The following is a 21,871-nucleotide window of genomic DNA, read 5'->3' as shown; positions in this document are numbered from 1 at the left end:
AGGAGCACCTCAATACATAAGGCAACTGCTAACAGCTATAAAAGAGGAAATCGACAGTAACACAATAATAGTGGGGGACTTTAACACTCCACTTACACCAATGGACAGATCATCCAAAATGAAAATAAATAAGGAAACAGAAGCTTTAAATGACACAATAGACCAGATAGATTTAATTGATATATATAGGACATTCCATCCAAAAACAGCAGATTACACGTTCTTCTCAAGTGCGCACGGAACATTCTCCAGGATAGATCACATCTTGGGTCACAAATCAAGCCTCAGTAAATTTAAGAAAATTGAAATCATATCAAGCATCTTTTCTGACCACAACGCTATGAGATTAGAAATGAATTACAGGGAAAAAAACGTAAAAAAGACAAACACATGGAGGCTAAACAATACGTTACTAAATAACCAAGAGATCACTGAAGAAATCAAAGAGGAAATAAAAAAATACCTAGAGACAAATGACAATGAAAACACAATGACCCAAAACCTATGGGATGCAGCAAAAGCGGTTCTAAGAGGGAAGTTTATAGCTATACAAGCCTACCTAAAGAAACAAGAAAAATCTCAAGTAAACAATCTAACGTTACACCTAAAGGAAGTAGAGAAAGAAGAACAAACAAAACCCAAAGTTAGCAGAAGGAAAGAAATCATAAAGATCAGAGCAGAAATAAATGAGATAGAAACAAAGAAAACAATAGCAAAGATCAATAAAACTAAAAGTTGGTTCTTTGAGAAGATAAACAAAATTGATAAGCCATTAGACAGACTCATCAAGAAAAAGAGGGAGAGGACTCAAATCAATAAAATCAGAAATGAAAAAGGAGAAGTTACAACAGACACCGCAGAAATACAAAGCATCCTAAGAGACTACTACAAGCAACTTTATGCCAATAAAATGGACAACCTGGAAGAAATGGACAAATTCTTAGAAAGGTATAACCTTCCAAGACTGAATCAGGAAGAAACAGAAAATATGAACAGACCAATCACAAGTAATGAAATTGAAACTGTGATTAAAAATCTTCCAACAAACAAAAGTCCAGGACCAGATGGCTTCACAGGTGAATTCTATCAAACATTTAGAGAAGAGCTAACACCCATCCTTCTCAAACTCTTCCAAAAAATTGCAGAGGAAGGAACACTCCCAAACTCATTCTATGAGGCCACCATCACCCTGATACCAAAACCAGACAAAGACACTACAAAAAAAGAAAATTACAGACCAATATCACTGATGAATATAGATGCAAAAATCCTCAACAAAATACTAGCAAACAGAATCCAACAACACATTAAAAGGATCATACACCACGATCAAGTGGGATTTATCCCAGGGATGCAAGGATTCTTCAATATACGCAAATCAATCAATGTGATACACCATATTAACAAATTGAAGAATAAAAACCATATGATCATCTCAATAGATGCAGAAAAAGCTTTTGACAAAATTCAACACCCATTTCTGATAAAAACTCTCCAGAAAGTGGGCATAGAGGGAACCTACCTCAACATAATAAAGGCCATATATGACAAACCCACAGCAAACATCATTCTCAATGGTGAAAAACTGAAAGCATTTCCTCTAAGATCAGGAACGAGACAAGGATGTCCACTCTCACCACTATTATTCAACATAGTTCTGGAAGTCCTAGCCACGGCAATCAGAGAAGAAAAAGAAATAAAAGGAATACAAATTGGAAAGGAAGAAGTAAAACTGTCACTGTTTGCGGATGACATGATACTATACATAGAGAATCCTAAAACTGCCACCAGAAAACTGCTAGAGCTAATTAATGAATATGGTAAAGTTGCAGGATACAAAATTAATACACAGAAATCTCTTGCATTCCTATACACTAATGATGAAAAAATCTGAAAGAGAAATTATGGAAACACTCCCATTTACCATTGCAACAAAAAGAATAAAATACCTAGGAATAAACCTACCTAGGGAGACAAAAGACCTGTATGCAGAAAACTATAAGACACTGATGAAAGAAATTAAAGATGATACCAACAGATGGAGAGATATACCATGTTCTTGGATTGGAAGAATCAACATTGTGAAAATGAGTATACTACCCAAAGCAATCTACAGATTCAATGCAATCCCTATCAAATTACCAATGGCATTTTTTATGGAGCTAGAACAAATCATCTTAAAATTTGTATGGAGACACAAAAGACCCCGAATAGCCAAAGCAGTCTTGAGACAAAAAAATGGAGCTGGAGGAATCAGACTCCCAGACTTCAGACTATACTACAAAGCTACAGTAATCAAGACAATATGGTACTGGCACAAAAACAGAAACATAGATCAATGGAACAAGATAGAAAGCCCAGAGATTAACCCACGCACCTATGGTCAACTAATCTATGACAAAGGAGGCAAAGATATACAATGGAGAAAAGACAGTCTCTTCAATAAATGGTGCTGGGAAAACTGGACAGCTACATGTAAAAGAATGAAATTAGAATACTCCTTAACACCATACACAAAAATAAACTCAAAATGGATTAGAAACCTAAATATAAGACTGGACACTATAAAACTCTTAGAGGAAAACATAGGAAGAACACTCTTTGACATAAATCATAGCAAGATCTTTTTGGATCCACCTCCTAGAGTAATGGAAATAAAAACAAAAATAAACAAGTGGGACCTAATGAAACTTCAAAGCTTTTGCACAGCAAAGGAAACCATAAACAAGACAAAAAGACAACCCTCAGAATGGGAGAAAATATTTGCAAATGAATCAACGGACAAAGGATTAATCTCCAAAATATATAAACAGCTCATTCAGCTCAATATCAAAGAAACAAACACCCCAATCCAAAAATGGGCAGAAGACCTAAATAGACATTTCTCCAAAGAAGACATACAGACGGCCACAAAGCACATGAAAAGATGCTCAACATCACTAATTATTAGAGAAATGCAAATCAAAACTACAATGAGGCATCACCTCACTCCTGTTAGAATGGGCATCATCAGAAAATCTACAAACAACAAATGCTGGAGAGGGTGTGGAGAAAAGGGAACCCTCTTGCACTGTTGGTGGGAATGTAAATTGATACAGCCACTATGGAGAACAATATGGATGTTCCTTAAAAAACTAAAAATAGAATTACCATATGACCCAGCAATCCCACTACTGGGCATATACCCAGAGAAAACCGTAATTCAAAAAGACACATGCGCCCGAATGTTCATTGCAGCACTATTTACAATAGCCAGGTCATGGAAGCAACCTAAATGCCCAACGACAGACGAATGGATAAAGAAGTTGTGGTACATATATACAATGGAATATTACTCAGCCATAAAAAGGAACGAAATTGAGTCATTTGTTGAGACGTGGATGGATCTAGAGACTGTCATACATAGTGAAGTAAGTCAGAAAGAGAAAAACAAATATCGTATATTAATGCATGTATGTGGAACCTAGAAAAATGGTACAGATGAGCCAGTTTGCAGGGCAGAAGTTGAGACACAGATGTAGAGAATGGACATATGGACACCAAGGGGGGAAAACTGCGGTGAGGTGGGGATGGTGGTGTGCTGAATTGGGCGATTGGGATTGACATGTATACACTGATGTGTATAAAATTGATGCCTAATAAGAACCTGCAGTATAAAAAAACAAACAAAACAACTAATACTAAACTTTCATTGGGTTATTTGTATGGAAATATGTTAATATAAATGTTTCAGACATTGCATGAAATTTCTAAAAATCTTATATGTTCTGGTATAATGTTATAAGTAATAATCCTAGTTATTACTTTAAAATGTATATCTCAGAAATAACTAATTTTCTTGTCAACTGCATTATCATGAACTTTCATCAAATCTTTAACCGTGGTCATTTTTAAGTCTTTTGTCATTTACAGACAGTTCTGGGTGTACTCTGATGATTTTGCAAATATGTTCCTATAAAAGGGTTTCATCTTCAAGAAATTCATGGAAAAGACTCTGACAAGTACAGGTTTCTGGTAACTGAATGTACTGCTGAACTGAATGAATAAGCATTTTCAGAACTCTAATGAAAAACTGATGAATTCATAAAAGTGCTAACAAAAGATCAAGATGAAAAAAAAAATTAATTACATGGGACTGAGTGAACTGATGAGGATGAGTATAATTTGTGTGACTTTCTGTCTGAATTAAAAAAAAAAAAATCCCACAAGGACTCAGAGGCAAAGAATATACAAATCAATTTTCACTGCAAAGTAAAGGAGCTGTTACAGTGAAGGATTACTGGACTGAATATCAATATTATGACATAGTATGAGTGTGTTTCATGTTTGGTAATTGCAATCATTGTTGCTTTTGTTGTGGTCATCCATGTACAATGCTTGGTGTCAGTCTATTTATCTCTTGTAAAAATAAAATACAGTGTGTGTGTGTAAAAAAAAAAAAAAAAAGTCAGTGAGATAGAAGAAAGAGAAAAAAAGGACATAGAATTCTGCCAAAAAAATTTTTTTCAGTCCAAGGTTGAGAACCTGTTGGACTCCAATCTCCCTAAATGTAACTCACAGTGGAAGAAACATCAGAACAGAATTGACATAGTCACATGACCCTTGACGAACACAGTCACTTGTAATAAATCTAACATGTAGATGGGGTTCTTGCAGTGCCTAGAATGTTTAAAACATTTTTGTACACATTAATTCAGTGCTTTGTTTTAATGAACCTTTAAAAAACCCCAATCATGTGCCAGGAGCTGAGGGCACAAAGGTAAACACAATAAATAAAATAAAATAGAATCTCAGACAATGCTTGAAGCCTGGTACAGGAAGTAACCCTACGCACTACAAATCTGTCTGACTTAACAACAGGGTGACCCCAGGCTCCATGTAGCCAGGAGAAGGAACTAACTACCCTCCGGGAGCTTGAGCATCTTCAGAAAGTTGGTGCCTTGGATGTGGGCCTTGAGGGATTGGAGGTACCAGATGAAGGAGGTTAAAAGAGGGAAGCAAACGCAAACTCAGTGAGTCAAAAAAAAAAAAAAAAAGGAGCAGCATCTTTTGAGACGTGAGAAGGTAGTGAGGCTGAGATCTAACTCAGCGGGACAGAGAAATGAAACACAGGCTATACTGTCGTGGTTTTAAATGTGATTGGCAGCCTGGGAAGTGCACACACACTGACCTCAGACACCACTTTCCGAATGTGTGTCAGGCACAAAAGCAAGGGCCTAAGCAAATATTTTTTTCTCCTATTATTTTGCAATAAAAGAGTTGGTTTCTGTCAAAAAAAAAAAAATGAAAAAAAATTAAAAGATCAACTACCTTTGCACTTTCAGAAACTGTTGTTCCAAATCCTCACAATTTCCTTCAAACACCAGCTCTGTTGTTAGCCCTGATCACTCAGCCTGCTCTGCCCTCCTACTTTACTGTGATGACACCTAAACTCATCTCCCTTCATCCTCAGAACCTCTGTATCTTCCCCTTTTTCTCCTTTTACTTTGTTGATATTGAGAAATAATTACCCCAGCCTGATCCCATTTGCTAAATTTAAGCAATCAATAAAACTGATTACTTAAGCTCAGCTATGGAAGTACAAATTCATGCATGACTTATTTTCCTTTTGCTTTTAAAAGCTATTCTTAATTTTTGTTATTTTATTATTTTCCTTTATTTAACAATATTTTATATAGAGTTTACTTTCAAGCACATTTTGCAAATGTGAACTTACTTGATTTTCATAATAATCATATGAGGACTGTTTTCAGGACTTTAAAAGAAGTAAAAATGTTTAGGTTGGCTATAAGCTGGTGGAATGCAGAATGGATAAAAATGAAGCAGATACAATGAGAAAAGCTGTAACAAGAGATCACATGGTACAGGAAAAACAGAGAATAAGCTCTATTCCTGATTTTCTATTTATCCATTCCAGCCCCAAGTAATAAGTGTTGCTATTTCCTGCCCTGGTCATGTATTGATTTCTTTCCTGGGCTTCTGCAAGTACCAAATAAATGCTAATACCATTGCCATCCCCTCACACAGAGCTTTTATTTTGCTTATGTTTGTTTGATAAGACTTCAGTTACTTGTGACATATGTTCTGTGTGTCTCTTTAAAAACAATGCATGTACAAATGGACAAAGTCAAGAAGAGTAAAAACAAAAATAAAAGTATTTCTGATGAAAAAAATACGTGGAACGTAGTAAAAAAAAATCATTGGAAAATATACTATTGACAACATTTAAAAATCAAGTTTTTGATTCTTTATTCATAATTCTTCTAGCTAAAACCCATATTGTGACACCATGTGTATACTTTTATTTGTGATTTATACACTCATGTATTGACTTCCTAAATTTTGCTTCCATAAAACCACAGTCATCATGATTTTATTCTCCAAAAACATCTTATAACATAAACTACGTATTTCCATGGAGAAGTTTCCCTTTTCCCTGTGCTGAGTTCCCTTTTTTAAAGTTGTCATAGCACCATTTCTTCATGTTACGTTATCTGAACATGGTAGCATTTATTTAATCAGGACTACTTCCATAAACATTTAGGAAACAATTTTAAGAAAATAAAGATGAAAACCTAATTTGAAGCAATTTTTAAAAATCTTTAAAAAATTGCCCAAAGCCAATATTTTTGAAGGGTACTTAGTGTAACTTGAAATGATTTTAAATTGTTGCAAATTGCTCAAATCATCCAAACCTTTACTATAGATATAACAACAGAAGTTACCTAACATTCAGAGGGGAGTATATTGGATAGATATTAATGAATGTCAAGTTAAGAGTTTGGAGTCTATCCAATTTTGCATCTCTTATAAATCCTGTCCTAGCACCTTATAGACAGTCGGTGGTTAATAAAGGTCTATTGAACTGAATATCCACTATCTCCTCATTTTCTGTCTTATCCTGAACCTTTTATTTACTCTGACCTTCCCACACACCACTTAGTACTTGGTGAATTTGTGCACATAGGTCATGGAAACACCTTGAGATGGATTTAAGAGCATTCTAATGGAGGTAACATCTGAACTGGTTTCTGAACAACAGATAGGGGCTACACATAGCCTTCAGTGACCAGGTCTTGCCTCCATCTCTCCCCCCTCTCCCTGCCTCACAGGTTTAGCCCCAGATACATGAATTGCTGGCTGCTCCCAGTAGACATGATACTCATTCTAGCCTTGATGGTTTTGTTCATCTGGTCATCTCCTTCTGGAATGTATCCTCTATCCTTTGATCTCCCAGTTCACCTGGGAAAAATTCATCCATCCTTTAAGACTCACTCAAGAGGCACCTTCCCTCCAGAGAAGCTTCTCTGAAGTTCTTCTCTGAGAGTTTGGCCCACCCCCTTCAGAAATAAGGTTAGGTATCCCACCACTATGCTCCTATCATATCCTGGGCATACTCTTCATGGGATTTACCAGGCTGCTTCATAATCTTCTGTATGTATGTCTGCTTCTCCTGTTAGACTGAAAGTTTTGCGATAATGGAATGAATCTTAAACTTTTTGTATTCCTTGAACACAGCATGTTTCCAAACTCATAAATGCTAACTTTAAAATGAACAGATGGAGAAAAGAAGGGACGGAAGGATTTAACTAGTGAAGAAATCAGTCTGTTAGAAAGATAACTTTAGAAGCAATATGAAAGACAGAGGTATTTTTCTGAACTCTTTCACTGCGAGTGATGGAATCACAACTCAAACTGGCTGATCAAGAGAAGAGAATCTATTGCTATATAACAGCGAAAGTCAAAGGATTAGACAGGACAATGCTACACTCAGGTGCTCATGCATCTTCAATAATCTTGTCTGTGCAGGCCAGGTCTGTGCTTTCCTCTGTGGCAGTCTTCTCTCAGGCAAGCTTTCCCCAAGTCATGGCAAGACCTTGGGTTTCCATTTTACCAGTTTAGCAATCCCAGCAAGAAGCAAGAGCACCTCAGTTCCCTTTGTTCCTGCACACCTGGCATTGTCTCATTGGTCAATCTTAACTCATTGGCTCCACTGTGAACCCATATTGGCTTGGGCAAGGGCATAGGTAGGAAGCAGGGAACAGCACTGCCGTAGGGTCACAAGCTCCCCGTCTTCAGCTCAGAATTGAAGTCACCGCACCTTAATCACATGGACTGACAAGGGCAGAGGTGAGGATTTCCAAAGGAAAACCAGGGCTCTGTTTTAAGAACAAGCAAGGCGAATTCCCTGGCGGTCCAGTGATTAGGACTACGCTTTCACTCCCTAGGGTGCCGGTTGGACCCTTGGTCAGTGAACTAAGATACACACTGTTCCGGCGCGACCAAAAAAAAGAAAAAAAAAAAAGGGAGGTCGGTGCCAGGCAGGAGACAGATAGAAACAGCAAATGTAGTAGAGCTTGGAAGGGGAGGTTAACAACGATGTTCAACTGAGTGCTCTTAGAGGGATGGGAAATCTTGGGATCTGTCAATAGTAGCATGTTCAGTCATCTTCATTTTCTCCCTTCAGTGTAGAACCAGAAACGTTATACACAAACTATAGCTGTTAGGAAATGGGAGGGGTGGCAGTGTCAATGGCAAAGCTCTCAAGGCAAGCTAGGATAAAGCAGAGCCACACCACTCATTCTTGCTGGCCAATTAGCAAGGTCAATTTTCAGCATGGAACAACGACCCCAGATTTTGCAGGCATAGTACATTGTATTAGTCAGATCTCAAAGATACAATAAAAATTACAGGGTAGAATGGAATTTAGGAAGCCGAGCTCCTATTTTAGAGATGACTTCATTGAGTTAGTGATTGCATTGGTTTATAGCTTGTACCTATAAAAGAGGCATTCAGGACATGTTAACACAAGAAGAAATTTGCTTATCATGATAGACTTCATAACACTGGTGCTCTTAACATTTTCTGAAACTTACTATGGGGCTGTCATGAATTAAACAATGGAAAGAGGTACATTATAAAAGAAAAAAAAGTCTTTCTCATTCCTTCCTGAAAGCAAATGATTTTAATTTAACAAGTTCTAGGAGTCACATTACAGATAATTCTACAGATAATGAGTTGATTCTTGAAGTATCTCATCATTTTGGCTGCTACTGTAAATAAGCTGAAATTCTACTCCTCCTGGGTGTTTACTCACGTCTTTGGGTTGGGTCTGGGAATCATTACAGCTAATACTTTTCATTGTTTGAGCAGCTAGCTATTAATGCCCAAGGCAGAGAGTCATTTCTTAAATATTTTCCCATAAGTGAATTAGGAAGAATTTTACTCTTATTCCTATTCTATGTGGGAAGTGATTGAAAACAAAATTTCAAACAATGGATTTTAAAAATCTATTCCAAGATTCCCAAAGAATACAGATGCATCCCTCTTACAAAATTTCTAATGCTGAAAATTTTTAAAGATAAATTAACAGATGTTTCTTTGAAAAAAAAAATATTTTTTCTGTTTACATAAGGATTCACTATAGACTGTTGCTGTTCATGTATGTATCTTAATCAGGTCGGGTGCTATAACAAAATATCATACACTAGGTGACTGAAATAACAAGCACTTATTTCTCACAGTTCTGGAGGCTGGGAAGTGGGATCAAAGTGTCTGCAGATTCAGTATCTGGTGAGAATCCTCTTCCTGGTTTGCAGATAGTGATAGTTGCCTTCTTGCTGTATCCTCACATTGCAGAGGGAGAGAGAGGATAAGCTCTCCGGGTGTCTTGTCTTATAAAGGCACTAATCCCATCATGAGAACCCCACCCTGATGGCCTCATATAAACTGAATTACCTCCCAAAGGCCCCATCTTCTTGTACCATCACAATGAAATATAGTGCTTCAGCATATGAATTTTGGAGGACCCAAACGTCTAGTCTATAACATTAAGGTTGTAAAACACTTCTATTTTGTTTATTTAATAAATATTTATACAGCATTTAGTATGTGCTACTCTTCTACAAATGTTAACACATTTAATACTCATAACAACTCTGTGAGGCAGGCACTATCATTAGCTCTCTTCAACAGAGGGAAAGCGAGAGCAGAGAGAGATTAAATAATTCCCTGTGGTCCCACGGCCATGTGGCAAGTAAGTGTGTAGCTGAGACTTCAGCCCTGACTGCCTGACAAACTCTCAGCTGTCCCTGAGGTAGACCCACTCCCTCAGCTCCCCAATCCTTCTCACAGCATCCACAGAATATCACACACATCCCTGAGGTCCTCATCGATCCAGGAGGATCAACTTAAACCATCTGCTGTTTAATCCAAAAGGGATATTGGAACTGATGGTGAAAGTGAGAAGGCCTCAGTTACATAGAATCTGAAATGTAAGTACATTGATAGCTGATACTCAAGAGAGAATCAATCCCAGGAAACAGGCAAATTCAGACAACCTGGAGTGAAATATACTAGTAAGCTAGTGTTTATGTATGTCGAAAACCATATCTGTTTGCTGCTTATATCAATAGTAAAGTCAGGAATCACTAGGTACTAGCTTTCTGATGTTTATGATCTTTTCTGTCCACGGACAAGCCTAGAAAAGGGGAATGGACCTCCTGAGGCCAGCACGGCCCCTTTCAACACCCGAGTAACTGTCATGAGTGAAAACACAGCCTCCTATACAACAAAAAGTGGTGCTCCTGTAATGACTAAATTCCAGAAATTCAAAGAGAGGGCAGATAAGAAATTACAACACTGTATCTTAAAATAAACAGTGAATTAACCTGTTCAATGGCCTACCCCCAGGCCCCTCCTCGGAAAAACAATGGCACTAAGTGTGATTTATTTGAGATCCTAAAACACCGAGAATTTGACAAACGTTCTTACACACAAACTGAGATGACAGATGTAATTTTAAAGAGTGCGTTTATTCCAGGGATAAATAAAATCTACAAAACCCAACTTAAAGAGAAAGAAGAGAGACAGACAAAAAAAGGCTGCCATTCCAGCCTCAACTCTTCCAATCTCCAAAACAGAAGTGTCTTTAGAAGAAGTTAACTCTCGGACTTCCCTGGTGGCACAGTGGTTAAGAATCTGCCTGCGAATGCAGAGACCAAAGGTTTGAGCCCTGGTCCGGGAAGATCTCACATGCCGTGGCGCAACTAAGCCTGTGTGCCACAACTATTGAGCCTGCGCTCTAGAGCCCATGAGCCACAACTACTGAGCCCACATGCCACAACTACTGAAGCCCACGTGCCTAGAGCCCGTGCTCCTCAACGAGAAGCCACCGCAATGAGAAACCCACGCACCGCAACAAAGAGTAGCCCCTGCTCGCCCCAACTAGAGAAAGCCCGCGCACAGCAACCAAGACCCAACATAGCCAAAAAATAAATAAATTTATAAAAAAAAAGAATAAGTTAACTCTCGCCCTAAAGTTGTGGTGCAGTCCCTATATTGGTCTAACCAGTCTGACACTCACCGCCCGCGACCAGGGGTGGCCAGGCGCCCACGGCCTCCCTCGCAGGCGGTAGCCCCGGCGTGGCGGCGACTCACTCCCCTTGCGGGGATTTCGGCGCAGAGACGACACCCCACCCCCTCCCCGAAGGCACGGATTACGCGGGAGGCCCGGGGGGCCGCGCCTTCCTTCCGGACCCGGGAACGACGCGTGCTTCGGGGAATTTCCAGGGCCCTGGGCTGCCAGCTTCCGCCCCGACCAGGGATAAAAGGGCTTCGCCCGGCTCGGGGAGCCACAGAACCCGCTCCGCCAGCCCTCCAGCCCGCCTTCCCGCCGCACGCAGCGACCCTCCGAGCTGAACCCCATGGCCCGCGCCGCGACCCCCGCCACTGCCCGGCTCCTCCGCGCCGCGCTGCTGTTCCTGCTCCTGGTGGCCGCCGGCCGGCGCGCAGCAGGTGCGACCCGGCGCCCGGCATCCCCAGGGCGGGACGGGGGGCGGGTGGGTGCCCATCCCGGGACAGCCCCCTAACCGAGTCTCTCCTCCCCGCAGGGGCGCCTGTGGTCACCGAACTGCGCTGCCGGTGCCTGCAGACCTTGCAGGGGATTCACTTCAAGAACATCCAGAGCGTGAAGGTGACGCCCCCGGGACCCCACTGCGGCCAAACGGAAGTCGTGTAAGTGCCGCCGCTGTTGCTGTCACCCCCGCCGTCCCGACGCTCCCACCCCGACCCCCCGCCCGACCTCACGTGGATTCTCCCTTCTCTCTGCAGAGCCACTCTCAAGACTGGTCAGGAAGTTTGTCTCAACCCTGAAGCTCCCATGGTTAAAAAAATCATCAATAAGATGCTAAACAAGTAAGTCATGGACTTTATTCCCACTTGCAACTAGAGCCATTGGTCACAAATACTGGCATCTACCTCCTGAAAATATTATTCGAGAAACCTATGGTTTAGTTGCAGGACTGAAAATCATTATTATTTCCCCATTAAATTCGATCTGCTCTGTGTCAGAAGGGTATTTCCAGGGCCCTCTGTCCTGATCCCCCTCTCCATCCCTATTCAAATGAGTGTGGCTATGTTCCTAAAAGATCAACTAGATTTAGCCAGGGATGGTAAAATGCTTGTGACCCATTAAGGAACAAACATTGTTTACCTCCATTCCTCAATGGTTTCTACCTGAAATGTGGAACCCCCGGTTTTGGGCAACATGGGCCTCTGAAGCTTAGTAGTGAAGAGCAGGGACTTTTCAGTGAGACCTCCCTGAGGTCAAGTCCAGGATACCTGTGAAAGGTTTTTAACCCCTTTGAGCAGGAACCTTTTCTGAGTGCAGATCTGGGCCAGGGTCTACATGCAGAAGTCCCTCCAGCCTCAAGGGCCTGAAAGAGAAAAGCAGCTTTCTTCAGCACCTGTAACACTAACCCTTTTCTCATCACAGGGGCAGCACCAACTGACCTAGAGAGAAGTAAGAAGCTCATACGGCATTTCCTGAAGAGTGGTCTCTGCTCTTGTAGGAACTGAAAATGAAGAAGAGAACAGCTGACTTCTGGGGACACCTAGAAAGGACTTGATGTGCTGGACTATTTATTATGAGTTCTATTTATTTATACATGTATTTATTTATTTTTCATAGCTCATATTTTAATATTTTACATGTTAGTATTTAAAGATGTCAATGTGTTTCATCAAACTTAACTCAGTCCTGATAGTTATTTAATATGAGGATGATGGGTTCTAAATGTCTCATTAAACTGATATTTATTGGGAGACCATAAAGTGCCAGGCACTGTGATAGAGGTGGAGGGCGTGGGTGGGAGAGGGGATCCGTGCAATTGGACAGTGAGATCACTGTTAGAATCAGGGAAAGTGTGTGCACATCTATGTTTGTACTTGTTTAAAACAATGTCAGTTATTATTTATTGAAATTATTTCACTTTATGTGGTCAACATTTTTATGTTGAAGCTTCTCTTGGACATTTTATGTCTTGCTTGTAGGGCATAATGCCTTGTTTAATGTTCATTAGGTAGTGTTTCTCTTTGTTTTGGAACAGAGAAGTTAAAACTATTGTTACATTTTTTTAAATGACATGAAAATAAAGGTTTTGCAAAAAAATTAACATGCTTAGATTTTGTTTTATTCATCTTGATCTTTGGTTCCTCCTGGGTGCCCCCCAAAGTATTATACAGTTAGACTTAGGTTGTACCTAACTTTATGCCTGCTTCTGGCTGTTACTTCCCTTACTTTTCTGTTACTCAAAAAAGAGTATTTGGCACTCTACCCTCCCCAACCACCTTGAGAATCTTAGTTTTATATAAAATATTGCTGTTTTTCACACTGACCAATCTGTTATTCAAAACTAGTTCTTCATAAACTGTTGAATTTTTATCAATATTTCAACAAGAGCTCCTATTAAATGGTTTTGGTAAGTGGTTTTTCAAACAATTATGCAATTCTTTTCCTTTTAATGAAGCTGGGAGCAAAGGATAGAAAAGTGGATTCTTCCTAAGAACTCAAACAATTTGTGCTATTTAACAATAATAATGACCAATGGAGATAAATACATACTGTACAGTAAAATACATGACAAAAATAACAAATGATAGGTAGGGAGATAAATGGATTTAGAATATGATACATCTCTTCAATTGTTAGAGAAAGTATTAAGGAAAATTATACTGTGGCAAGCATATAGTAATTTTTAGGGCAACCATTAAAAAGGAAATGCAAAATTTTGGATTAAAAATCTGAAAAGGGGATAAAATGGAATAAAAGAAAATACCTGCATAATACAAAAGTAGACAAAAATTAAGGAATAAAGGAACAAAACAACAGATGGCACAGGGACAGATGGCTTCCTTTCAGAAGAATGCCTAATAATATAAGTAAAGCCTCTTGAAGGTGGGGTTTAATTCCCCTCCCCACGTGAGTTTGGGCTGGACTTTGTGACTTACCTCCAAAAAAGAGATAAGGAAAAAGGAAAAACAATAACCTTTCAGTGGAGAATCTGGCAGATACACCTTAACCAAGAGCTCAAGGTTATTATGACCGCTTATGTCATGTGACTATCATGGTACCCCTCCCCTATATGATTTGATGAGAAGGGCACTTCATCTCCATGATATTCTCACCCCAAACCCACAACTCCAGTATAATCATGAAAAAAATCATCCTAAAAACCCAAATTGAGGAACATTCTACAAAATAATGAGTATTCTTCAAAACCTTCAAAGTCATGAAAGACAAGACTGAGAATCTGCCACAGGTCAGAGGAGAAAAAAGAGACATGATGACTAAATGCAATGTGGTGTGCTGGATTGGATCCAGGAATAGAAAAAAGACACTAATGGAAATTGATGAGATTTGAAGGAAGACTGGAGTTTAGTCAACAGTAATGTACCAACGTTAATTTCTTAGTTTTGACAAGTGTACTATAATCATGTAAGATATCAACATTAGGAAATACTGGGCAAAAGGTCCACAGGAACTCCTTGTACTATCTATACAAATATTTTGTAAATCTAAAATTATTCCAAATTGAAAGTTTATTTTTAAAAAGATAGGACAACTACAATAGCAAGATAGTAGACTTAAATCCAACTATTTTAAGAATTATAGTAAATTTAAATGGAATAAACACTCCAATTAAAAGTCAAAAATTACCAGGCTGTGTAATTAAGACAAAAAAATCTATGTTGCTTAAAAGAGGCACACTTTAGGGCTTCCCTGGTGGCGCAGTGGTTGAGAATCCGCCTGCCAATGCAGGGGACACAGGTTCGAGCCCTGGTCCGGGAAGATCCCACATGCCGCGGAGCGGCTAGGCCCGTGAGCCACAACTACTGAGCCTGCGCATCTGGAGCCTGTGCTCCGCAATGGGAGGGGCCGCGACAGTGAGAGGCCCGCGCACCGCGATGAAGAGTGGCCCCCGCTCGCCGCAACTGGAGAAAGCCCTCGCACAGAAACGAAGACCCAGCACAGCCAAAAATAAATAAATAAATTAATTAATTAATTAAAAAAAAAAACAAAAGAATCCTCCCCTCTGGCCAGTTTAAAAAAAAAAAAGAGGCACACTTTAAATATCAAGACCCAGATTGCTTGAAATGAAAAGAATTGAAAGTATTATATCATGTAAAAACCAACTGAAAGAAATTTGGCATGAATACATTGATATATTAATTACTTATTAATAATTATTAATTTATTATTAATATAAATTATTGATATATTTGTTAATGATTGATATATTACTTAAGACCAAATTAATACAGTAAGACTTAAGGAAAGAAGTAGTCAGAGACAAAGAAGGCTGATTTAAAATAAAAAGATGGTGGGAATTCTCTGGTGGTCCAGTGGTTAAGACTGTGGGCTTCCAAAGCAGGGGACGCAGGTTTGATCTCTGGTTGGGGAAGTAAGATCCCACATGCCTTGTGGCATGGCCAAAAATATAAAATAAAAAGGTGGCAATTTTACAAGGGACAAAAATAATTCTAAAATTTTATGAACTTAATAACATTATCAAAATATATAAAGCAAAATGGAGAAACACTAAAAGAAGCGATAGACGAAACCACAGTCATAGTTAAAAATTCTAACAAACCTCTGTCAATGCTTAATAGACAAAGCAGTAAAGAATCAGTAACAGTATAGAAGAGTTAAACAACATGACCAACCAATTTGGCCTGAAGAAAACACATAGGAATGCTTCACCTAACAATTGCATAAATGACATTTGTTTTTCCAACACACAGATAACATTTTCTAAAAGAGAGCATAGATGAGCCATAAAGAATGTATCAACAGATTTTTAAATTCTGAAAGGTTACAGAAGATATTCTCTGATCATCAGGATTTTTATGAAGATTGTAACTTTCCTAGCTGAAATATGTAACATATCACTGTACTTGATGTGTGTGCTGTGGTTTATAACTAATTTCTCAACCTCCTAAATTTTGCTTCCACAAACAGGAAGCATCAAAGCAGGGTCATCATGCTGTTTTCATGCCCATCACAGCCAAGTGTGATAAAAAACATTTCCACAGAGACATTTCCTCATTTCCTATATCTATTTCTTGACATATTCTTTGGTAATTTTGGCATTTCTGTTTTTCTTTGGCTTATACTATATGTAATGTGATTTAATTACTTCCGTAAAAGTTTAAAAAACAATCCTAAGAAAATGGAAATACAAAGCTTATATTGAAATTTATTCTTTAGAAGCCTTGGAATTATGCCCAAATCTAATATATTAGTTGGTATTCAGAGTTAGTTGAAATGAATTTAAATAATCATAGACTTTGAAACCACCAGGCTGTCTTTACTATAGGAACAGAAGGTAAGACTAGCTCTATTGCAGAAGAAAGTATGCGTGAAGAAGAACTTCATATTTCAGCTTTACCCACTACATGTCTTTTGCAAAACTGACCACAGTCTCTTGTATATTGTGTGTGCTTCATAAATGTCTTTTGATTTAATATTTTTGACGTCAAACAAATAGACTGTCAGATATTTCTTCAGCTAAGATGGGTTTACTTGAGATTAGCAGAGAACTGCAATTTGGGGATCTGTAACCACGGCAAGCTGCGTGCAAGTCCCCACGTGGCAAAAGAAGAACACTTTTGTAGATAGGAGAAGGAAGTTGGGGGCTATGGTAAACAAAGAATCCGTGGATTATCATTGATCATGTCCTTGCCAGGAAAGGAGTCTTTCTTCTTCCTCTTGGACTCTGCTCTTGTCCCAGGGTGTGAGAGCTCCCCCTTCTGGTCTCTCAACTCTATTTAACTGAGGTTTCTGCTTATTACTTTTTTACAGTATCTACCACCCCTCATTTTCCGCACACTCCGTGAAGCTTTAGGTTACCCTAGCCTTTCTCCCTCCCCGTGGTAGATAGCTGATAAAGGTCATGGTGTAGTCCGTGCAAGAGGGCTATGGAAACACCTTGAGGTGCATGTAGAGACTTCCCAATGGAGGCAACACCCACACTGGGTCTTGATGGACAAGCAGGATCCTATGGGCACATGGCCTCCAGTGTCTGAGCCCTCCCACCTGCTCCTGCCGCAGTCTCTCGCCTCTCCTTGCTCGCAGAGTGAGCTCCAGCTGCACGCGCCGCTTGCTCTCCCAGTATTCCCATGCTCTTTTTAATAGCCATGCCTTTGCCCATTTGGCCCTCTCCTGGAATGTTTTCCACCCCTCAGTGTTCCCCCTCTACCTGGAAAACTCCTTATCCTTAAGACTAACGTGAGTGAGCACTGCTTTCAGGAAAACTGTCTGACATCTCTCATAAAGCCACTCTATATAAGAGTTGCACTGGGGGTCCCTCCTCACTCCTAATACCTTGGGAATGGTTTGCCATGGTGTTTACCAAGCTTTCCTAAAAGTTTTCTATCTGTTGGGACTCACCTGGCAGTCCAGTGGTTAGGACTCTGCACTTCCACCGCAGGGGGCACGGATTCAATCCCTGGCCGGGGGAACTAAGCTGCGGGGCAAAAAAAAAAAAAAAAAAAAAAATTCTATTTGTACATTCATTTCCCTTATTGCATTGAGAATTAGAGGGCGGCAGAGTCTTCTATTCCTCTTTATATCCCCAGCACCAAACTTCATTCCCACCTTATAAATGCTGAAAAAATTCTCATTGAAAATGCTGAAACAAATGGAGAAAGAAAGACATTAAATGTGAGTTGAAACACCCTCCTAGGTGTGAGATAAGATAACCAGCATAAGTGGAGTCAGTAACAAAAACCTAACTCAAATTAGCTTAATGAAGAGAAGCATTTGACCTATGAAACTAAAAGATTGATGAATAGATGCGATAAAGCTTGGTGTTGCAGTTCAAAAATTCTCTTCAGTAACAATCTCACTCCAGATCAGGCTGCTTTTCTCTATCCTGGCTTCATTATAGGCAACCTGTTCTCAAGCACTGGCAAAACTTTAAGCTTCTGTTCTACCAGATATAACCCAACAGGAAGCAAGGGCTTTTTTTTTTTTTTTTTTTAAACCATTTCTTGACAAAAAGGACCCCAGGGATTTTTCTAATTTATTTATTTTTGGCTGCGTTGAGTTTTCGTTGCTGCACACGGGCTTCCTCTAGTTGCGGAGAGCAGGGGCTACTCTTCGTTGTGGTACGCGGGCTTCTCATTGCGTGGGCTTCTCTTTGTTGCGGAGCACGGGCTCTAGGCGCACGGGCTTCAGTAGTTGTAGCTCGCAGGCTCTAGAGTGCAGGCTCAGTAGTTGTGGTGCACGGGCTTAGTTGCTCTGTGGCATGTGGGATCTTTCCAGACCAGGGCTCGAACCCGTGTCCCCTGCACTGGCAGGCAGATTCTTAACCACTGCGTCACCAGGGAAGTCCCCCAGGGATTTTTCTGACTTGGCCAGGCTTAGGTCACTCATCCACCCCTGCACCTATAGAGTGGCTGGGGGTTGGACCCAGACTGGAAGGACTGACCAATACTACTTTCAGTCATCAGCTCACTTCTGGAGCTTTGAAGCAGGGTCACCCTACCTGAGCTACCCAGATTGGGAGGAAGAAAAGATGGTTCCCACAGGAAAACCAAGGTTTTGTAACCAGGAGCAGGAGGAAGGGGCTCAAGGCAGGCAGAAGTGACAAATGCACTAGAGACTGGACCAGGTGGATGACACTGACATTGGATGAAACGCTCTGGACTGAAGAAGTGGATGGATCCAGGGATTTAATGCTTCCAACATCTTCCTTCTTCTCCCCTCGGAGCCAGACTCATTCTACTCAAAGTAGTAATTGTGACAAAATAGGGTTAGCAGTTGTAGGCACAACTTCCCAAGGCCAGCGTGGGGAGAGCAAGACGGTACTGCCCATTCCTGCTGCTCCGTCATCTCGGGATACAGCAGCAACTCTGGATTTTAAAGGCAGATTATATACTGTCAATCAAATCTGCAAGATGCGGTAAATACGGTAGCTCAAAATAAAATTTAGCAACCTATGTTTTTATTTTAGGGTTGGCTCTATATTTTTAAAATTGGTGATTGTATTAGTTGAAAGTTTGGGCATATACATCTGCCATTCAGCTTATAAAACGAGTAGTTAGGGAAGATACTTGTTAAAACAAGAAAGAACTGGATTATTTTAGTAGGTTTCAGAACACTATTGCTTTTTATTTTTTAATTTTTAAATTTTGTTTTGTTTTGGCCACACCCTGCTGCTTGTGGGATCTTAATTCCCCAACCAGAGATCAAACCCGCGCCCTTGGCAGTGAAAGTGCGGAAAGTGTGTAACAGTCAATTAACACATATTTTGTATATGTATTATATACTGTATTCTTAAAATAAAGTAAGCTACAGTAAAGAAAATATTACTAGGAAAATCGTAATGAAGAGAAAATACATTTATGTTATTGTACTGTATTTATTGATACTGTAAGATTAAGTCATCTGTTTATAAGATGAATCATCTGTCAGTACCTCCATCAATATTGTCTTATTTAATACAAAACACTATAGATGTTATACGTATGACTAACATGATTCATCAAAAATGAAAGATAATGTAAAAAAGAAATTCATATTTATTTCAGATATAATAATTAATTCACTGATAATGAAGAAGCAATATGATTGCTTTGTGGTAGCCTAGTGTAACTGTTACAACTGCTTCACAGTAGCCTAGCCTATACACTAATGAATGAACCATTATAACAATCTTACGGCCTACAGTATTACAGTCATATTCATAACATAGTATTAGAAATATTGTTAAATTAAAAAAAAAAATTTACCTGTGATGATAGCCTTATACACGGTTTCCCCAATTACGAAAGAGAAAGACATACTGTATGGTAATGCAATGAAGGTAATGTAACGAAAGCAAAGTTATAAAACAGGAAGAAAACTAACACATTAACTTTATATTAAATATCACTCACCTTATGCCTATGTAAGAGCAGACTAACATGTACATATATTCTATACATTCTTGACATACCAAACTTTTTCTTAATTTTTTTGACATTTCTGGGCTACACGGTTAGCCTGCAAGTTTTTTTCAAATTGTCACAAATCTCCAAAAATGTTTCCAATATATTTATTGAAAAAAATCCGCATATAAGTGGACCTGTGCAGTTCAAGCCCATGTTGTTCAAGCGTCAACTGTATCTCCAATTAAGAATCCCAGAAAAATAAAAAATAACAATAATATCTAAACAAATTCTCAATTATTGTTGAGTTACTCATATTTTATAAACTTTAGATCATCTTTCATTCCCTACTCTTTAAAAAAAATTGTTTTTTAATTTCCTGTCCTTTTTCTCAGGACTGTGCAGACGATTACTGACAAAAAATAAATGTAAAGACAAATCTTTATTTATAATCTAGTCATTCATATTCTTTTCTAATAATCAAGATGGGACATCTTTACTTTTATTCACATTTTGTAGTTGAAATTACTAAAACTAGAATTATAAAATTACCCAGCAATTAAACTAGACGACACAAAAAAATTCATTCTAAGTTTTCTCTTAAGAAAAACAAAAACAAATAAACAACCTTTTATATTGGAGGAGTTTTTGTTTTGTTTTGTTTTTTTCAATAATTCTTTTCTCTTTGCACAAAGATTTTATCCCCAGGTTAGTTTCAGCTTAGTAATACAGAAAAAGCAATTTCTATTTTATTTATTTAAAAATTATTTATAGCATTTAATATGTACTGGTGTGTTCAAATGCTAACACATTTATTCATCATAACAACCTGCTGAAGAAGATACTACCCTTAATCCCCATTTTACAGATGAGAAACTGAGGCACAGACAGGTTAAATGTCATGCACCAGGCAGTCTGGAGCAGAGTTCTGCTCTGTGCCTCTACCCACCCCTGGAGCATCCCCTCCCTGCTCTTGCTTGCCACTGGGTATCCCCACACCTCTCACAGATCTGCATCCAGAATCACACCTAAACCATCTGAAACCTACCTAAGTATAATCCAACAAAGGACATTAAAACTAAGGGTGCAAAATAAACTACACAATAATAAAGTCTCCAGTTAACAGGTTGAAATGTCTTATTAGAAATTAGAAAAAAATAAAATATGACAGCAATTACTTCTCTAGAGGGAAATCAAATCGCTGGAAGCAGAAAAGTCCATATAACATGGAAATGAAATGAGATTTGTGATCATAAAACAAGCAAATGGTATTAAATTCACGATCTAGCTCTTAGATACTTCACAGGAACACATGTTTTTTGGTGCTTAGATGAGCAAAGCGTGCTACTCACACTCGGCATCCCCTCCTGATTCCTATGACCTATTTTGTTCTTGGATAAAACTAGAAACTGTGTACCTGTGAGCCCAACACAGCTTTCCCTCCCTGCAACAGCTCCAAATGACCACCCGCTCCTTATTTCATGGATTAATCAACACCCTCTACACAAAAAAAGGTGGTATATCGTGGATTTACTCGAGCTCTGGAAGTTCCATAATTTCATAGGGGAAAGCAGCTTTGTAGCATTGTGACACTTTGTTCTAATTTAAACACTGAATTAAACTTTTGATCCTGGTCATCCCCTCATCACTGCGGGAT

General features: G+C 39.1%; 2 protein-coding genes across 15 annotated transcripts in view; one reads left to right on the top strand and one right to left on the bottom strand.

The window, feature by feature from the left end:
- LOC309627935 (uncharacterized protein) overlaps positions 1-11,455 on the bottom strand; it is a 144,745-nt gene extending 133,290 nt beyond the window's left edge. For 12 of the 14 annotated variants that reach the window (XR_014244040.1, XR_014244041.1, XR_014244042.1 and 9 more), the window contains exon 1: positions 11,366-11,455. The gene's annotated coding sequence lies outside the window, so the exon portion shown is untranslated. The remainder of the gene's footprint in view (positions 1-11,365) is intronic. The other 2 variants (XR_014244048.1, XR_014244049.1) reach the window with 2 other exon arrangements.
- A 212-nt stretch (positions 11,456-11,667) lies between these two features.
- On the top strand, positions 11,668-21,502 carry LOC309627941 (growth-regulated protein homolog alpha-like). The gene is made up of 5 exons (XM_082390348.1): positions 11,668-11,796; positions 11,892-12,015; positions 12,112-12,195; positions 12,776-15,043; positions 15,401-21,502. The coding sequence occupies exons 1-4, from the start codon at positions 11,706-11,708 to the stop codon at positions 12,789-12,791; spliced, it is 315 nt and encodes a 104-aa protein (XP_082246474.1). The 5' UTR covers positions 11,668-11,705; the 3' UTR covers positions 12,792-15,043; positions 15,401-21,502.
- Positions 21,503-21,871: the final 369 nt, after the last annotated feature.

Source organism: Balaenoptera borealis (assembly GCF_965194805.1).
Source record: "Balaenoptera borealis genome assembly, chromosome: 4".
Classification (NCBI taxonomy): Eukaryota; Metazoa; Chordata; class Mammalia; order Artiodactyla; family Balaenopteridae; genus Balaenoptera; species Balaenoptera borealis.
The sequence above is the reverse complement of the archived record's forward strand: the minus strand, read 5'-3'. Positions and strand labels throughout refer to the sequence as shown.

Excerpts from the sequence above, each read along its gene's own strand:
- LOC309627941 (XM_082390348.1), top strand. The coding sequence starts at position 11,706 with ATGGCCCGCGCCGCGACCCCCGCCACTGCCCGGCTCCTCCGCGCCGCG. Across the intron at positions 11,797-11,891 it reads CGCCGGCCGGCGCGCAGCAG|GGGCGCCTGTGGTCACCGAA; the intron begins GTGCGACCCGGC and ends TCCTCCCCGCAG. Across the intron at positions 12,016-12,111 it reads TGCGGCCAAACGGAAGTCGT|AGCCACTCTCAAGACTGGTC; the intron begins GTAAGTGCCGCC and ends TTCTCTCTGCAG.